Genomic DNA, 14,767 nt, shown 5'->3' on the forward strand with positions numbered 1-14,767 from the left:
CGTGATTGCTCGTTGAAGAGGCCAGTACAGATGTGCTCTGAGACACTGGACGTGGTAGGTCAGGTACCGGAGTGGCTACCGACCCCAGAGCCCACTTGGGAGCAGCTAGCTCCTAAAGGCAGTGGGACAACTGCAGCTGAGAACCTACTCAGAATGCGGAGTCCTGGGACTCCACCAGTTTCAAACAAATACCAAGATTTATAAAAGAAACAAATCAACAGGAACATAGGCAGTGTCCCCAAGGCCACAAAGGATTGACGTAATCACTCCAAACATTTCTCTTTGGGGGACCACTACCTTTTCTGCCTACAGCAAGGGTGAGTAGGATGCTGACCTCCAAACGTCTCCGTGAATCAGCCTTTTGTAGTAAAGAAGATCACAGCTGAAGGGGGAAGACCCCTGCATTGGGCATCTACACCACAGGTGTGCTCAAGCCAGCGGCAGACAGTAGACAGCGTGGCCGACAGAGGGACAGTCAGCCACAGACTGCTCTGCCAGTCAGCAACACAGCCTCTAGGTCAGGAGCGCACTAAAACTGGCTTTTCAATCAGGATAATTTTTTTAGAAGCAGAGGATGTTTTGAAAGTCTACAGATAGCTTGAGAATCTTGAACACAGAGGCCAGGGGCCCAGGCTCCATTTACATACAGACTGATGGGTTCATTTTGTCCCAGGGCCATAAACTGTAGCACTGTCCTGTAAATACACGTTGCCAATGTGTCATTTCCTAAGTACATCCTATCAATCAGAAGAGCAGGTGGCTGACAAACTGGAATGAATCAGCAAACACATGATCAGCTCTGCAGCATAAAATAATAGTCTTAAAGCTTTCCATGGGCTGAAGAAATTGTTATGCAGCAGATGGTATTTCTCAAAGCAGGTAGCAACAAGGTATATTGCAATTTGCTCCTCCTCCAATTGAGAGGTGGCCTCAAAGGCCCCCTTGAAACTGGAGATGCTCTGTGACTATCCTGACCGATAGAAGACAGCAGAAGGGGATGTGTGGCTTCTGACTGCAACCTTCCAAGAGACCCTGGGCCAGAAAACCCTATTCAGAATTGTACATAGACACTCGAGGTTAATAAAATATTGCTATTTCACAGGGTGATTGTAAATGCAACAGTTAACGAGAGAAAAGAAGTATTTGACCTGTAACCACTGTGGCACACAAGTTCACAATCACAGCGGTGTACTAAATGATCAGGAATTCCTGGGTGCAAATTCCGGATCTGTAATATATCAGCCACGTGACTTTGGGCAGGCTACTGGTCTGAGCCCCAATCAATTCATTTACAGCTCGGTGATAGCGGTCGTAACTTCGAAGAGTTTATACGAGGGTTAAATTGCTTCAGGGAAAACCCCGTCAACCAGCAAATGCTTACTGGATGCTGTGTAAGAATTCCAGGCTCTGTAGAGTCTGAAGCAAGTACAGTTCAATTCAGTATCCCCTAACACAAAGAGACATGGCCGGCGAGATGGCTCAGCGGGAAAAGGTGCTTGCTGCCAAGTCTGACGCCCTGAGTTCAGTCCTTGGAGCCAACACAGAGGTGGACGGGAAGAGCTGACTCCCACAGTCATCCTCTGACTTCCATGTACATAGTGTGGCACCAGTGCGCACGCGCGCGCGCGCACACACATACATACACACACACACACACACACACACACACACACACACACCTGGACATGCTGAATAAGTAAATATTTATTCTTTAAATCCAGATATACAGATTTGCAAATATTCAGAATACTTGGGCTTAGGTCTGTGACAGCGTTTTGGGTAATCTTGGGTCAGCCTTATCTTTGTATTGTGCGAGTTTCTACTCCACAAGGGAAGATAGGAAAGCAAATATTTACAAAGGAGACTATCTTTTAAAGTAGATGTCTTCATGCACCCTCCCTTGTCATGAACATAGCATAAATCGGCTTTCCTAAGGCACTACCTAAAGCGTAACCAACATTTGAAAGCGTGCCGATCTCTGGGACTGGAACTCAATGGCAGGGACTAGGGCAAGCATACCCAAGGCCCAGGTTCCTTCCCCATCACCAAAAAACAACAGCGCTAACAGTAAAATGCGCAAGTCCCTGGAAACAGCGATTCTACATCAGGGGTTTTATCTAAGCAAATACCCAGAAGAGAATATTATACATCTGTATATCTGTGTATGTATATATGTGTACATATGTCTTGGTAGAATGCTCGTATGTGTATATGTTTAAATATGTGCTGTTATGAATGGTGTAAACAAAATACATGGTTGTTTAGTAATAAAAAAGGGAAGTTGCTGTGGAGTATTATGCTGCTATGAAAATAATCTCACAGGCATGGAAAGATTTTCATAAATTATAATTAAAAAAATTAAATTCTAGAACAGTGTGTAAGATGCAGTGTAAGAATTAAGAGACACACAATGGGAGTGATTCCACCCTCAAACGCTGTTTTTTGGGGGGGATGGTGAAATAAGAGGCAGATTTTGAGATTTTTAAAAAAAATTGTAATTTCCTCCTGCTTATTTATAGATGATCTGCCATACTTTTATGATAAATATAAATAAAACTTTTTTAAAAAGATGACTACATCTCATTAAAACTTGCTTTATTCCTTAAGGGTAATAAACCTTTCTCATTAAATGTTCATATTTACTCTCAGTTCTTGATTCATCTTCAGTTAAAACACATAATTAATAAATTGCCACTTTTTCAGGCTGAGCATGACCTTTGGACTGGAGTTCAGATGTGTCGGAAGAGCAGCAAGGTGCAGGTTTGTTGGGAAGAACAGGATGTCAGCTAATACACAAATCTTCTCTGGAAAACCAGCCCTTCAAATCCACGTCCGGGGATGAAGTGTCCTTACATTATAAAGAGTGGAATTAAGTGCTAACATGGGAGCTGGGAGTGTATTTAGTAGTGGATTATGGGAGTATGTACAGTGGTGGGGTACCTGAACATCATAGGCAAAGCCCTGGGTTCAAACCTCAGCATGAATAAATAAATAAACTGCTAACAGTATTAATAAAAATAATGAATTATCTCTGTGATTTAACTGGATTACTTTATTAGGAATAATCCCAGGCATGCTCATCTCAAAAGTCCTTGGTGGTGCCCTTGCCTGGATCACAGCTGCCAGCATTTGTGTGTGTGTGTGTGTGTGTGTGTGTGTGTGAGAGAGAGAGAGAGAGAGAGAGAGAGAGAGAGAGAGAGAGAGAGAGAGAGAGAGAGAGAGAGAGACCTTTTAAGGGTAGCAAAGAGTGACCCAAATATTTTGGGTTATAAATATGTAGAACATTAAAACTGAATAAAATGTAGTCCATGCCCTTCTCTCCCTTTCAAAATGCAGCCACCATTCATTATGATTATTATAACTTCATTGTTCTTACTACAGCAAGAACATATTTGTGTGCACAAACAACTAAAGACGACCCCTATCGACAGAGTTCACACAGAGTGCTGCTCATCAGACCTCTGGAACCCTTCTCGACCAAGTGAAACTTTCTCCTCCTGAGCAGCCGCTCTTTTCCCACACCTGGCAAGCACCCTTTGTTTGTGGGCTGTTTCTCCTCTAGGTGCTGTATATAAGTGGGACTACGGAAAAGAAAAAAAGGACTGTGTTCTTTGTGACTGCCTAATTTCACAAGGCTTATCTGTGTAGTTACAAATAATGTGTTTCCTTCTTTAAAGTTGAATAGCATTTCAGTGAACATATATGCCATGCCTTGTGGTTCATTCTTGTATTGATGGACACTTAGGTTGACTGCATGTCCTCACTATTTTAAGGCAATAAGCACAAACAAAAACATTTCATAAACAGTCTGACTTCAACTATTTTGGATAATCCCTGTTGGGGGACATTCGATCACACTGTGAGCACCAAGTTTGCATTTGCATTAATTAAATAAAATTAACCTTGCTTGGGTCAAGAGGCTGAATTAGCAACTAGTTAACAGAAAGTAATTAGAGGACATCTGAGAGAGATTGAGAGACCATCAGAACGAGTGGGGAGGGGTTTGGAGTGGAGCAGCTTTTTTTGCTTGCCAGAATGGAAGGACACTCTCTTTGGGAGATGCTAGCAAGGAGAGAAGTTCAGCTAGATGCTACTCAATGTCTCTGAGCTAGCAGGTTTTCACCCCAGCCTTTGACTCTCGAGTCTTATTTATAAATAGAACGATATTTAGTTAAAACATCCTTTAGCAGAAGCGGCAGAGCCAGTGCCTTGGGACAGAATTCCCACCAGGCTGTGGCCTGAGCAGCCAGGCCGCTGCCAGAAAAGCAGGCTGGTAACTGTGGAGTCTGAATTGGTGGCTGAAAAAGCAGTAGATTAAGGCGCAGCCACTGTGCCAAAGTTAAAACAACAAATCCCCAAATTGGGATTATTGGAGTTTACTCTTTTTTGTTTTACTTTAAGATTTCATTTATTTATTTGTGTGTATGTGTCTGTACAAAAACCCCTGGAGAATAGTCAAGGGATGTAAACAATCTCAGCTCCTGTTTTGTTTGGCACCTATGCCCAGGAAGAATGCACACTCTTTCTCGTCGGTTTTGTGAACTCTGAGTGAAGGGCAGGGCTTTATGCTTGGTCAGGCAATACCAAAGCTAGGTACACTAGGCTAACAAAACATCACCAGCGATGAGAATTGAGGGAATGTCAAAGGTGAAAAACCAAGCCCTTAGAGCTTTACTGAGTTCTGCGCCAGTGGAGCCTAATAAAGTATTATTCTCTTGAATACCTAGACACATCTAAGAAAATAAAATCCACTCTTTTTGTTTCTTTTGAAGGAGCAGTCAGTTTTCTTTAGAGTTCTTTCAGAATCTATTTTTTCTTGAATTTTCAATGTTTATAAATACACGTTTATGACTTGTTCTTACAATAGGTTACACTAGAGAAATTTGAGTTATTTGGGGTGAGTGGTATCTCTAACATTCTAGTCTTCTGTAATGTCTAGTTGATAGTTAACTTTTTTGTGCATGTATGTGTATATGTCATGTGTGTGAATATATGCATATATGTTGTGTGTGCACATGTATGCACATGCATGTGTAAATGCATGTGGAGACCAGAGGTTGATGCCCAGGGTCTTTCTTGATCTCTTCTCCACTTACATTTGGAGACAGTTCTCACTGAAACTGGAGTTCACCAGTTGGCTAGCCTGGCCAGCCAGAGTGCTCCTGTCCATCCCGTCTCTTCCCTGTCAGCACTGACAGCCACTCCCGACCTAGGCACTGGGGATCCAAAGCCTCGTGTTTCCAGCTAGCACTTTGCCTGTGGTGCTAGCTCCCTGGCTCGCCCTCAGTAGTTAACCATACAGCCTGGAACTGGGGTGTCCTTTGGTTAAGAGAGTGAATGTGCCCTTGAAGGGTCTAGTGTATTTCCTGCTCCTGAATAGATGGAGAGGTAAGACTTGGGCTGCAGTCATCAGTTTTAGGTACTTAATCACTGATGGAGAGGTATCTATTAATTAATTGTGTATGATTGGGGTTGAGAGAGTAAAGTTCAAGGAGTGCTTACATTCTAATTCCTCTAGGACCCACTAACGGACATCATTTTCCTTCATATTTCATTTAATAACTATTACATCAGTGATACTCAGAATCTCGTCCTGGGACCAATTGAGGACTTATTTGTTTAGCCATTTACTCACCTATTTATATCTAGAATAAAAACCTTTTATTTGCCAAGCCGAAAGAAAATGGGTAAACGTTTTTTCAAGGAACAGGTTGCAATTTGGAAATGACAGAGCCTAATCTAGCCAGTGCCTGGACCAGTGACTTGGTACCTGAGCCACACCCTGAGATGAAGTACACCCAGCAGCATCTGTCCTGATCACTGACTAAACCAGAAGCCCTGTTTGTCCCTCCCCCCGCCCCCCCCTCCTCACACACACTCTGTATCATCTACAAGCTGTCTGGGTCTTCAGCATGAGTCAGCAGGTCTTGCTCCTACCAACGGGAGACAGCAAAGAGTCTTCTCATTTGGTTGCCTACAGAAGGCTTTCAGGGCACAGGTATTATTATCTTACCTCTAATTACAATTCATGAAGGAAGTTGTTCATCCCCAATTCTCTTTTTTTTTTTTTTTTGGTTTTTCGAGACAGGGTTTCTCTGTGTAGCTTTGCGCCTTTTCCTGGAACTCACTTGGTAGCCCAGGCTGGCCTCGAACTCACAGAGATCCGCCTGCCTCTGCCTCCCGAGTGCTGGGATTAAAGGCGTGCGCCACCACCGCCCGGCCCCAATTCTCTTTTTAATGTTACTGTTTACTCACTTACTTAGATGAGGTTTTCACTGTGTTTCTCAAGCTGATCTTGAAGTCTGGGGCTTAAGCTATCCTCTTGGCCTAGCCTCCCAAGCACCTGAGACTACAGGTGGACATGACTGCTTCCAGTTGTGTGTGGAAAGAGGGAAACAGGACAATGTTGTCCTTGTGAGACCTCCTTGTCTTCTCCGTGCTTGGGAAGTTGATAGAAAGGTGTTGAGATGCTGAAGCATCTTTTGTCACAACAGAAACAAATGTACCATTTTTTCTTTGATATTTTATGGGAACAACAGATGTTTTGTTGTTTTGTTTTTGTTTTTAGAGTCTGCTCTGGTAGAGTCTGAAGAATGGTATCCCCCATCATCTATATGTTGGAATCTAGTACACAAGATGATAATAATATTAGAGGTGGACAGGTAGGTGTGATGGCACCGGCTGGTAATGCCAGCATTAAAGAGGTGCTATTGAGGCCAGGCTGGGCTAGTTGAAAATCAGCCTGGACTATTGTTCTAGCTTGATTTCTATTGCTTTAATAAAAGCCATGACCAAAAGCAACTTAGGAAGGAAAGGGTTTATTTGGCTTACACTTCTGGCTTGCAGTCCATCATTGAGAGCAGGAGCTCCAGACAGCAAGCTGGAGGCAGGAACTGAAACAGAGACACTGGAGGAACACTGCTTACTGGCTTGCTCTAATTGCAATTATTTCACAATGCAGGACCACCTGCCCAGGGGTAGCACCACCTACAGTGAGCTGGGCCCTCCCTACGGGTCCGCCTGATGTTAGCATTTCTTGAATGAAGGTTGCCTCTTCTCAGATGATTCCAGCTTATGCCATGTTGACAAAGATCAACCAGCATAGCTATGCAATAAGAACTTATCTCAAGGACCCAAGAGTGGACGAGTGGGATGGTTCAGTGAGGAATGCACCACTACAGAAGCTTGACAGCCTAGAACCCACGTGAAGGCGGAAGGTGGGAACTCACTTCACAAAGTGTTCCTCCAATTACCATATGCTGCGGCATGCACTCCCTACCTGCCCGTGTGTGTGATCACACACAAAGTTAATAACAATAATAACCAACAGTGACAGTAACAACAACCACAATACATTTTACAACAAAAGACAAAAGAATGTTGGGCCTTTGGAAACGGATGAAGTCACAGAGGCTGCCCTCATGACTGGATTTGTGCCTTTATGTGATGCTAGAGTGAGTTCCCTCGCTACCTCCCCCTCAGGAAAATGAATTCAGAAGGTGCCCTCAAAGACGCAGAGAAGAAGCCAGTTACCAGATACCAAACTGTTGGTACCTTTGTTGCGAGCTTCCTAGTCTCCAAAACTGTGAGTGAGGCATTTATATTGTTTGTAAATTGCCCAGCCTTCCCAGTCTAGGGTGCATTGCTATAGTAGCCCTCATGGACTAGCCCATGCAAATTCATTAGTCATTTCTAGATGTATTATTTCCCCTAGGAGAAAGACAGCATCTAATGCTAAAAGTTACCTTTGCTCTTAAAATTCTCTGTTCTCTGCTGGTGAACATCTGGGGCCCTATGCTTGTTCTAGAACTTGATCCTGCTTGTTTACAATTCACTACATTTTAACCACACCAGCAGGATGGTGAAAGCAGCAAAGCATGTGGATTTGATATTCCACACTGGAAAATTAAGGACATCTGGTTTTTTGTTTTGGGTTTTTTTTTTTTTTTTGAGACAGGGTTTCTCTGCGTAGCTTTGGAGCCTTTCCTGGAACTTACTTTGTAGTTCAGGATGGCCTCGAACTCACAAAGATTCGCCTGGCTCTGCCTCCCGAGTGCTGGAATTAAAGGCGAGCACCACCACTGCCCAGCTTGCATTTTTTCTGTAAGGTGAAAAAAAAAAATCCAATTATCACATTATCAGTTAAAACCACATTATACAGAAAAACTTAAAAACTGAAAGCATGTTTATTTTTAAGCAACGTGGTAGAGATATTCTGGAAAGGGAAAATCCTTGAAGATATAAAAACGCATTTTAAGAGTTAAAATAATTGCATACCCTGGAAACCTTTTGCTGATATCTAAAACATTCCCAAGTTTTATATGCTGTTCTTTATTTATTTAAGATGCCCATGCAGTTTGAATTAGCTCCACTGTAGTAAAACAAGCTTTACTGAAGTTGGAATGCACCACTGAAGGCCTGTGTACACAGATTTCCAACATAAACTATAATTCATAAAGGCCAATGCAACACTTTTCTTTGTAGCTGGGTAACCATTTATGTTTGAGGTGAAGATGTTAATATGGAAATTTTCTGAGCTCAGAAAGAGGACGAATGCTATCATTCTAATTTATGACCTTTCATATAAGGCCAAATGTAAAGGCAACTTCAATTGTTTTATACCCCAGAGCCAGCACATAGCAGACGTATGAAATTTGGAGTGTTAGACATAAACTTTTATTACCAAATTATAAATAATTTCTACCACTTATAATGTTCACCTTTCAAGTTCATCTTGATTAAAATACAAGGGCAGCTTCACACCAATTTCAGTGCACTTTACAGCTGGGAGAGGCTTTCTGGAGTCACAGAGCATAAAGCACCACGGCATTTGGGGCACCTTGCTCCTGGGGTTCCGACCCAGAGCCCACCTACTGAAACCCAAGTCACACCAAAATGATGGTTGATGAAATCCAAACACTGGTGTAGACACATCAGATATTATATCTGAAACCAAGTACTCATGATGTAGAGCAGAAACTCTCTTTAGGTAAAAACAACAGACATATTGGCTTTTGTGGGTGGTTTGAATAAAAAGTATCTCCCTAGGCTCAAAGATATGAATATTTGGTCCCCAGTTGGGGGGCTGTTTGGAGAGATGACAGAGCTTTTAGGAGGTAGGGCCTTGCTGAAGGAGCACGTCACTGGGGCTGCAGAGGTGTACGGGGGAGGTCAGGAGTTTTATAGCCTGGTCCCAGCTGTCTGGTATCTGTCTGTCTGTGTCTCTGTCTGTCCGTGTGTGTCCGTGTGTGTGTGTGTGTGTGTGTGTGTGTGTGTGTGTGTGTGTGTGTGTGTGTGTGTCTCTGTCTGTCCGTGTGTGTGTGTGTGTGTGTCTGTGTCTCTGTCTGTCCGTGTGTCCGTGTGTCCGTGTGTGTGTGTGTGTGTGTGTGTCTGTGTCTCTGTCTCTGTCTGTCTGTGTCTATCTCTCTGTGTCTGTATCTCTCTGTCTGTGTCTGTGTCTCTCTGTGTCTGTCTGTCTGTGTCTGTATCTCTCTGTCTGTGTCTGTGTCTATGTCTGTCTCTGTCTCTCTGTGTCTGTATCTCTCTGTCCCTGTCTGTGTCTGTCTGTGTCTATGTCTGTCTGTGTCTGTGTCTGTGTCTGTGTCTATGTCTGTCTGTGTCTGTGTCTGTCTGTGTTTGTGTCTGTCTGTGTCTGTGTCTGTCTGTGTCTCTGTCTGTCTGTGTCTCTGTCTGTCTGTGTCTGTGTCTGTATCTCTCTGTCTGTGTCTGTGTCTGTCTGTGTCTCTGTCTGTCTGTGTCTGTGTCTGTATCCATGTCTGTGTGTGTGTGTCTGTGTGTGTCTGTGTCTGTGTCTGTCTGTGTCTGTGTCTGTCTGTGTCTGTGTCTGTGTCTCTGTCTGTATCTCTCTGTCTGTGTCTGTGTCTGTGTCTGTCTGTGTCTCTGTCTGTCTGTGTCTGTGTCTGTGTCTGTGTCTGTGTCTCTGTCTGTCTGTGTCTCTGTCTGTCTGTGTCTGTATCTCTCTGTCTGTGTCTGTGTCTGTGTCTGTGTCTGTGTCTGTGTCTGTGTCTGTGTCTCTGTCTGTCTCTCTCTGTCTGTGTCTCTCCCTCCCCAACCTCAGCTTCATACATATGGATGAAGATGTGATCTCTCAGATTTCTGCTCTGGCCACCTGCGGCCATACCTTCCCCACCATTGTGGACTCTCTCTCTGGAACCATATCACGTCTTTCTTCTATAAAGTCGCTTCGGTCATGTTTTATCACAGCAACAAAAAGTAACTAATGCCTCTTTTCTTAGACATTTGCCTATCAGCCAATTAGTGTATGGATATCTCAGAAGATATTTAATTCTAGAATCAAATCAAGAATTTTTCCTTATCATTTGCTTTAACAAATAATTTTCACATCCCTTAAAAACGGTAGATGAGTGGACATGAAGCAGCATGGCTTAGATGCGTTCATCACGCAGGCTGAAGGTCCAGGAAAGATCTGGGTCCCCACCTTAGTACACCGGCTAATGCAGTGCTCAACAAGATCCGTCACTATTCTTGGAAGTATAACACTGAAGTTCAGTACTAAAATATGCTTCAGAAAATGTTGGCTAATCCAATTCAATGTCTGTTTTTATCATCTAATCACTCATACACTCAGAGGACTGTTGGATGCTTCATGAGATAAGCCAGACATGAGACATTCTCATTAAAAAAAAAAAAGTGACACTCAAGGACATAGCTATTCAAAGGCTACAAAGAATGGTTTGAGCCTGAGGAGATGGTTCAGTCAGTCAGTAAAGTACTTGCCGAGCAAGTATAGGACCTGGGTTTTATCCTCAGGACTAAGGAAAAAACTGGGCATGTGGGGTATGTTTGGAATCCCAGTTCCAGGGAGGCAGAGGCCAGTGGATCCACAGGGCTCACTGGTTAGCCAGCTTAGCTGAATAAGCAAGCTGTAGGTCACAAGTCAAAACACAGGTCTCAAGACATGACACATACACAGACATTTAAAAGAAAAAAGAATTGGCACAAAGAATTGTTGTGGAATATTGTTTTAAAGTGTGTTGCATTTTTTCCTACTGCTTTTGCTAACAATTCAAAGATGTGATTGATTAAATAAAATTAACCTGGGAACAGGAGGCTGAGTCAGCAAGTAGCTGGAAGAAGGTGGTAAGGAGGAACCACATGTAGCAAGGGCTCTTTAAGTGGAGGCTGAGAGAAGGATGCTGGGTTTTTTGGAAGATGTCAGCAAAGAGAGATGAGCTGCTTGCTATTCAGCCTCTCTGAGTGAGGAGAATTCCTCAACCTTTGAATCACGAGTCATTTAGAGGGATAGAGATCTAAAGTTTTCCTCAGTAGCTTTGCAAGACTTGGTGTCTGAGGGTAACAGAATCGCCTCAGGCTGCGGCCCTTGCAGGCCTAATCACTGCTGGTAGTAGCAGAGTTAGAATCTCTGATTGGGGGGGCTGGAGAGATGGCTCACTGGTTAAGAGTGCTGGCTGTTCCTCCAGTGGACCTCGGTTCAATTCCCAGCACCCACATGGCAGCTCACAACTGTCTGTAACTCCACATAAACATACATGCAGGCAAAATACCAATCAACACACATAAAATAAAAATAAATAAATTATAAAAAAAATCTCTGATTGGGAGATTGCTTAAAGGACAGCCACTGTAAATAATAAAAACAGCTAACAACAAAGAACCGTAGAAGTAGACAACTAGCAGGGACATGGCAAGAGTCTACCTTAGCATTCGATTCCGGTGTTCATCTATTTGGGGAATAAGGGCTTTAGAAAGTTGAGAAGACAAAGTCACAGACCAAGAGACAACATTTGCAAAAGCCATGTTGCCAATGGGTTATTCTCTTGCATCTAAAAAGAATGCCTCTAACTTAGCAACAAAAAGAATGACTTGATTCAAAACTGCACTAAAGACCTGAACAGATACATAACCAAAGAAGATGTACAGATGTACATAGGAGAACATGCTCCCTGTCACATCATTAGAAAACTGTAAATCAGGGTGACAATGAGATTCTACAATGTGCTTTTCAGAGCGGCCCAAATCTGAAATACTGGAGACATGAAGTGCCCGTAAGGATGATGAGCACAGAAGCTGCCATTCACTGCTGAGGCCATGGGAAAGAGAGAGACACTCTAGGCAGCACAGCAGTCCTCAAAAAACCAAACACACGTGCTGTGGGATGTTCTGTATGGCAAATGTGTTGCTCTGATTGGTCAATAAATAAAACACTGATTGGCCTGTGGCTAGGCAGGAAGTATAGGCGGGACTAACAGAGAAGAGAAAAGAAAGAACAGGAAGGCAGGAGTCACTGCCAGCCGCCACCATGACAAGCTGCATGTGAAGATGCCGGTAAGCCACGAGCCACATGGCAAGGCATAGATTTATAGAAATGGATTAATTTAAGCTATAAGAACAGTTAGCAAGAAGCCTGCCATGGCCATACAGTTTGTAAGCAATATAAGTCTCTGTGTTTACTTGGTTGGGTCTGAATGGCTGTGGGACTGGCGGGTGAGAGGGATTTTTCCTGACTGTGGGCAAGGCAGGAAAATTCTAGCTACACACACTCTCACGTACACCCATTGAACATCTCATTGTACACTCAGGAACAGTTCTTGATGTTTGCCCAAATGGCTTAAAACTTGATTCCAGTGGTTGGAGAGATGCCCAGTGATTCAGAGAGCTTGCTGCTCTTTCAGAAGACCAAAGTTCTGTCTCCAGCACTCTAGTCACCTACAACTCCAGCTTGAGGGGTTCCAGTGCCCTCTTCTGGCACAGACACCCACATGCAGGCACATGGGTGCACACATACAGACACATGAATAAACAATGAAATAAATTCAGGGGCTGGAGTAGTCCAGCAGTTGAAAGCACTTGTTGCTCTTGCAGAGACTGGACTCAGTTGCTATCACCCATATGGTAGCTCACAACCATCAGTAACTCCAGTTGCAGGGGATCTGATACCCTCTTCTGGCATCCACAAGCACCAGGCACACAGGTGATGCATATACATATATGCAGGGAAAGCAGTCATACACAAAGTAAAGTAAATAAATCTTGAAAAATAGATAGCTAAAACAAGTTAAAAATTCAAAACTTAATTCTACATAACACCTATATAAGGACACAATTATCTTTATTGGTAATTGCCATAGCTTGGAGACAACTAGGCTGACCTTTAGCAAGTGAATGAACAAGCCAACTGTGCTACATTCATATGGAATATTACTCAGCACCTAAAAGACATGATTTATACAAGCATGGAGGAATCTAAGCCAATCTGAAAAGGCTGTGTACAGTGTGCCAAGTCTATGGCCCTCTACAAAGGGGAAATCACCACAAAAGGGAAAAGAATGAGTGGCTGACAAGGCTGAAAGGAAGGAAGAGGTAACCGGACGAAGCGGAGGATGTTTAGGGCTGCGGAACTCTTCTCTGCAATGTTATAAACATGGACACGTGTCATTATGCATGCGTCCATACCTATACAGTGTACATTAGGGGTGCGTCCCAACGTCAGCGATGGCCTTTGCATGACAATGTCAGCTTATTATTGTGACATCTGACCTAGGTAAACAGGACTAAGCTTGCCCGATTATTTTTATGATTTTAAAGTCTCCCTAATAAATTAAAGTTATGTGCAGGATTTTGAAGATTGCCTTTTGAACTGGAATCTGGAAAAGGTTTGCCCATGTTTTCCTTGTAAATATAGTAAAAGAAGCCAGAAAGTGAAACATGGGCTGTGGAAAGCTGCTGGTGTTTTGGTAAAGGCCAGTGCTAAGCTACTGAGAGGCTTCTTGGAATAACCACATATTTGTAAGTTTGTTGGCCCAACCATTCGTTGCCTTGGGACTTCATAGAGCTGTGCCCTTGAAGATGGTGGCAGCTATTCTGCAGATGAGCCAGGCCCCCCAAACTCTCCCCACTTTCTGCTCTCCAGGCTCAATGACAAAGAGAAAGCAGCTATGAGTGTATCTGTCTCTACCTACCTATTTCAGTCTACAGATGTGGTATTCATATATTTAAAACAATCAGTGAGGAATGTAGTAAAATTCCTTTTTTTGAGACAAGGTTTCAAATAGCCCAGCGGTCTCAAACGCATTTTGTAGCTGAAGATGAGCTTGAATTTCTGATCCCCCTGCACCCTCACTTGGGTGTGCACCATTGTGCCACCACTGTGATGCCAGAGATGTTAATGCACACTAGGTGTGCTATCAACTGAGCTAAATCCTCAGCTTCAAGTTTGATTTATAAAGCAGTTTATTTTAGGGACAGGGCATAGCATGTTTCTTCTTTGCAGACTATTTGATTTAAATGTGACTTTATTTGTATTCTTAATTTTTATTTTATATTTCAAGAGCATAACATGCTGTCTTCTCAGTGTTTGTAATTGATGGTTTGACATCATCTGGGGGTTTTACCAAGGGACAGAAGGACAAGGCTGCTCTTTATCTCATCTAGTTGTTCTCTGTCCACAACACCAGTCACAGGTCTATCTATTTCTTTTGCCTTTTGCTAAGAGGCACTTAGAAAAGGAGAAACCATTTTCTGTCTCAGGAAACAATTCTGCATCTTAGACGCTGTAACACTTAACAGGGCATGTAGCTGCTGTTGAAGGTATTATAACTGTGTTGGAGGTTAAACATCAGAAACAGAATTAAAATATAAACTCTAAATACAATATAAAATGGAAATTAAAATATAAATATAAACCATAAATGAGAGCATAGGTGTAGGAAAAAAGAAATCAAGTCTTCTGTAAGCTTTTCCTTCTATAAATAGAAAGCATACACTA

General features: G+C 42.9%; 1 protein-coding gene across 1 annotated transcript in view; it reads right to left on the bottom strand.

Moving 5' to 3' along the window:
- The window catches only part of LOC121829376 (uncharacterized), a 60,122-nt gene that overhangs the window by 39,032 nt on the left and 6,323 nt on the right, over positions 1–14,767 (bottom strand). The window contains exon 4 of the mRNA XM_076573592.1: positions 7,998–8,101. Coding sequence (XP_076429707.1) covers positions 7,998–8,101 — 104 coding nt within the window. The remainder of the gene's footprint in view (positions 1–7,997; positions 8,102–14,767) is intronic.

Source organism: Peromyscus maniculatus, chromosome 5 (assembly GCF_049852395.1).
Source record: "Peromyscus maniculatus bairdii isolate BWxNUB_F1_BW_parent chromosome 5, HU_Pman_BW_mat_3.1, whole genome shotgun sequence".
Taxonomy (NCBI): Eukaryota; Metazoa; Chordata; class Mammalia; order Rodentia; family Cricetidae; genus Peromyscus; species Peromyscus maniculatus.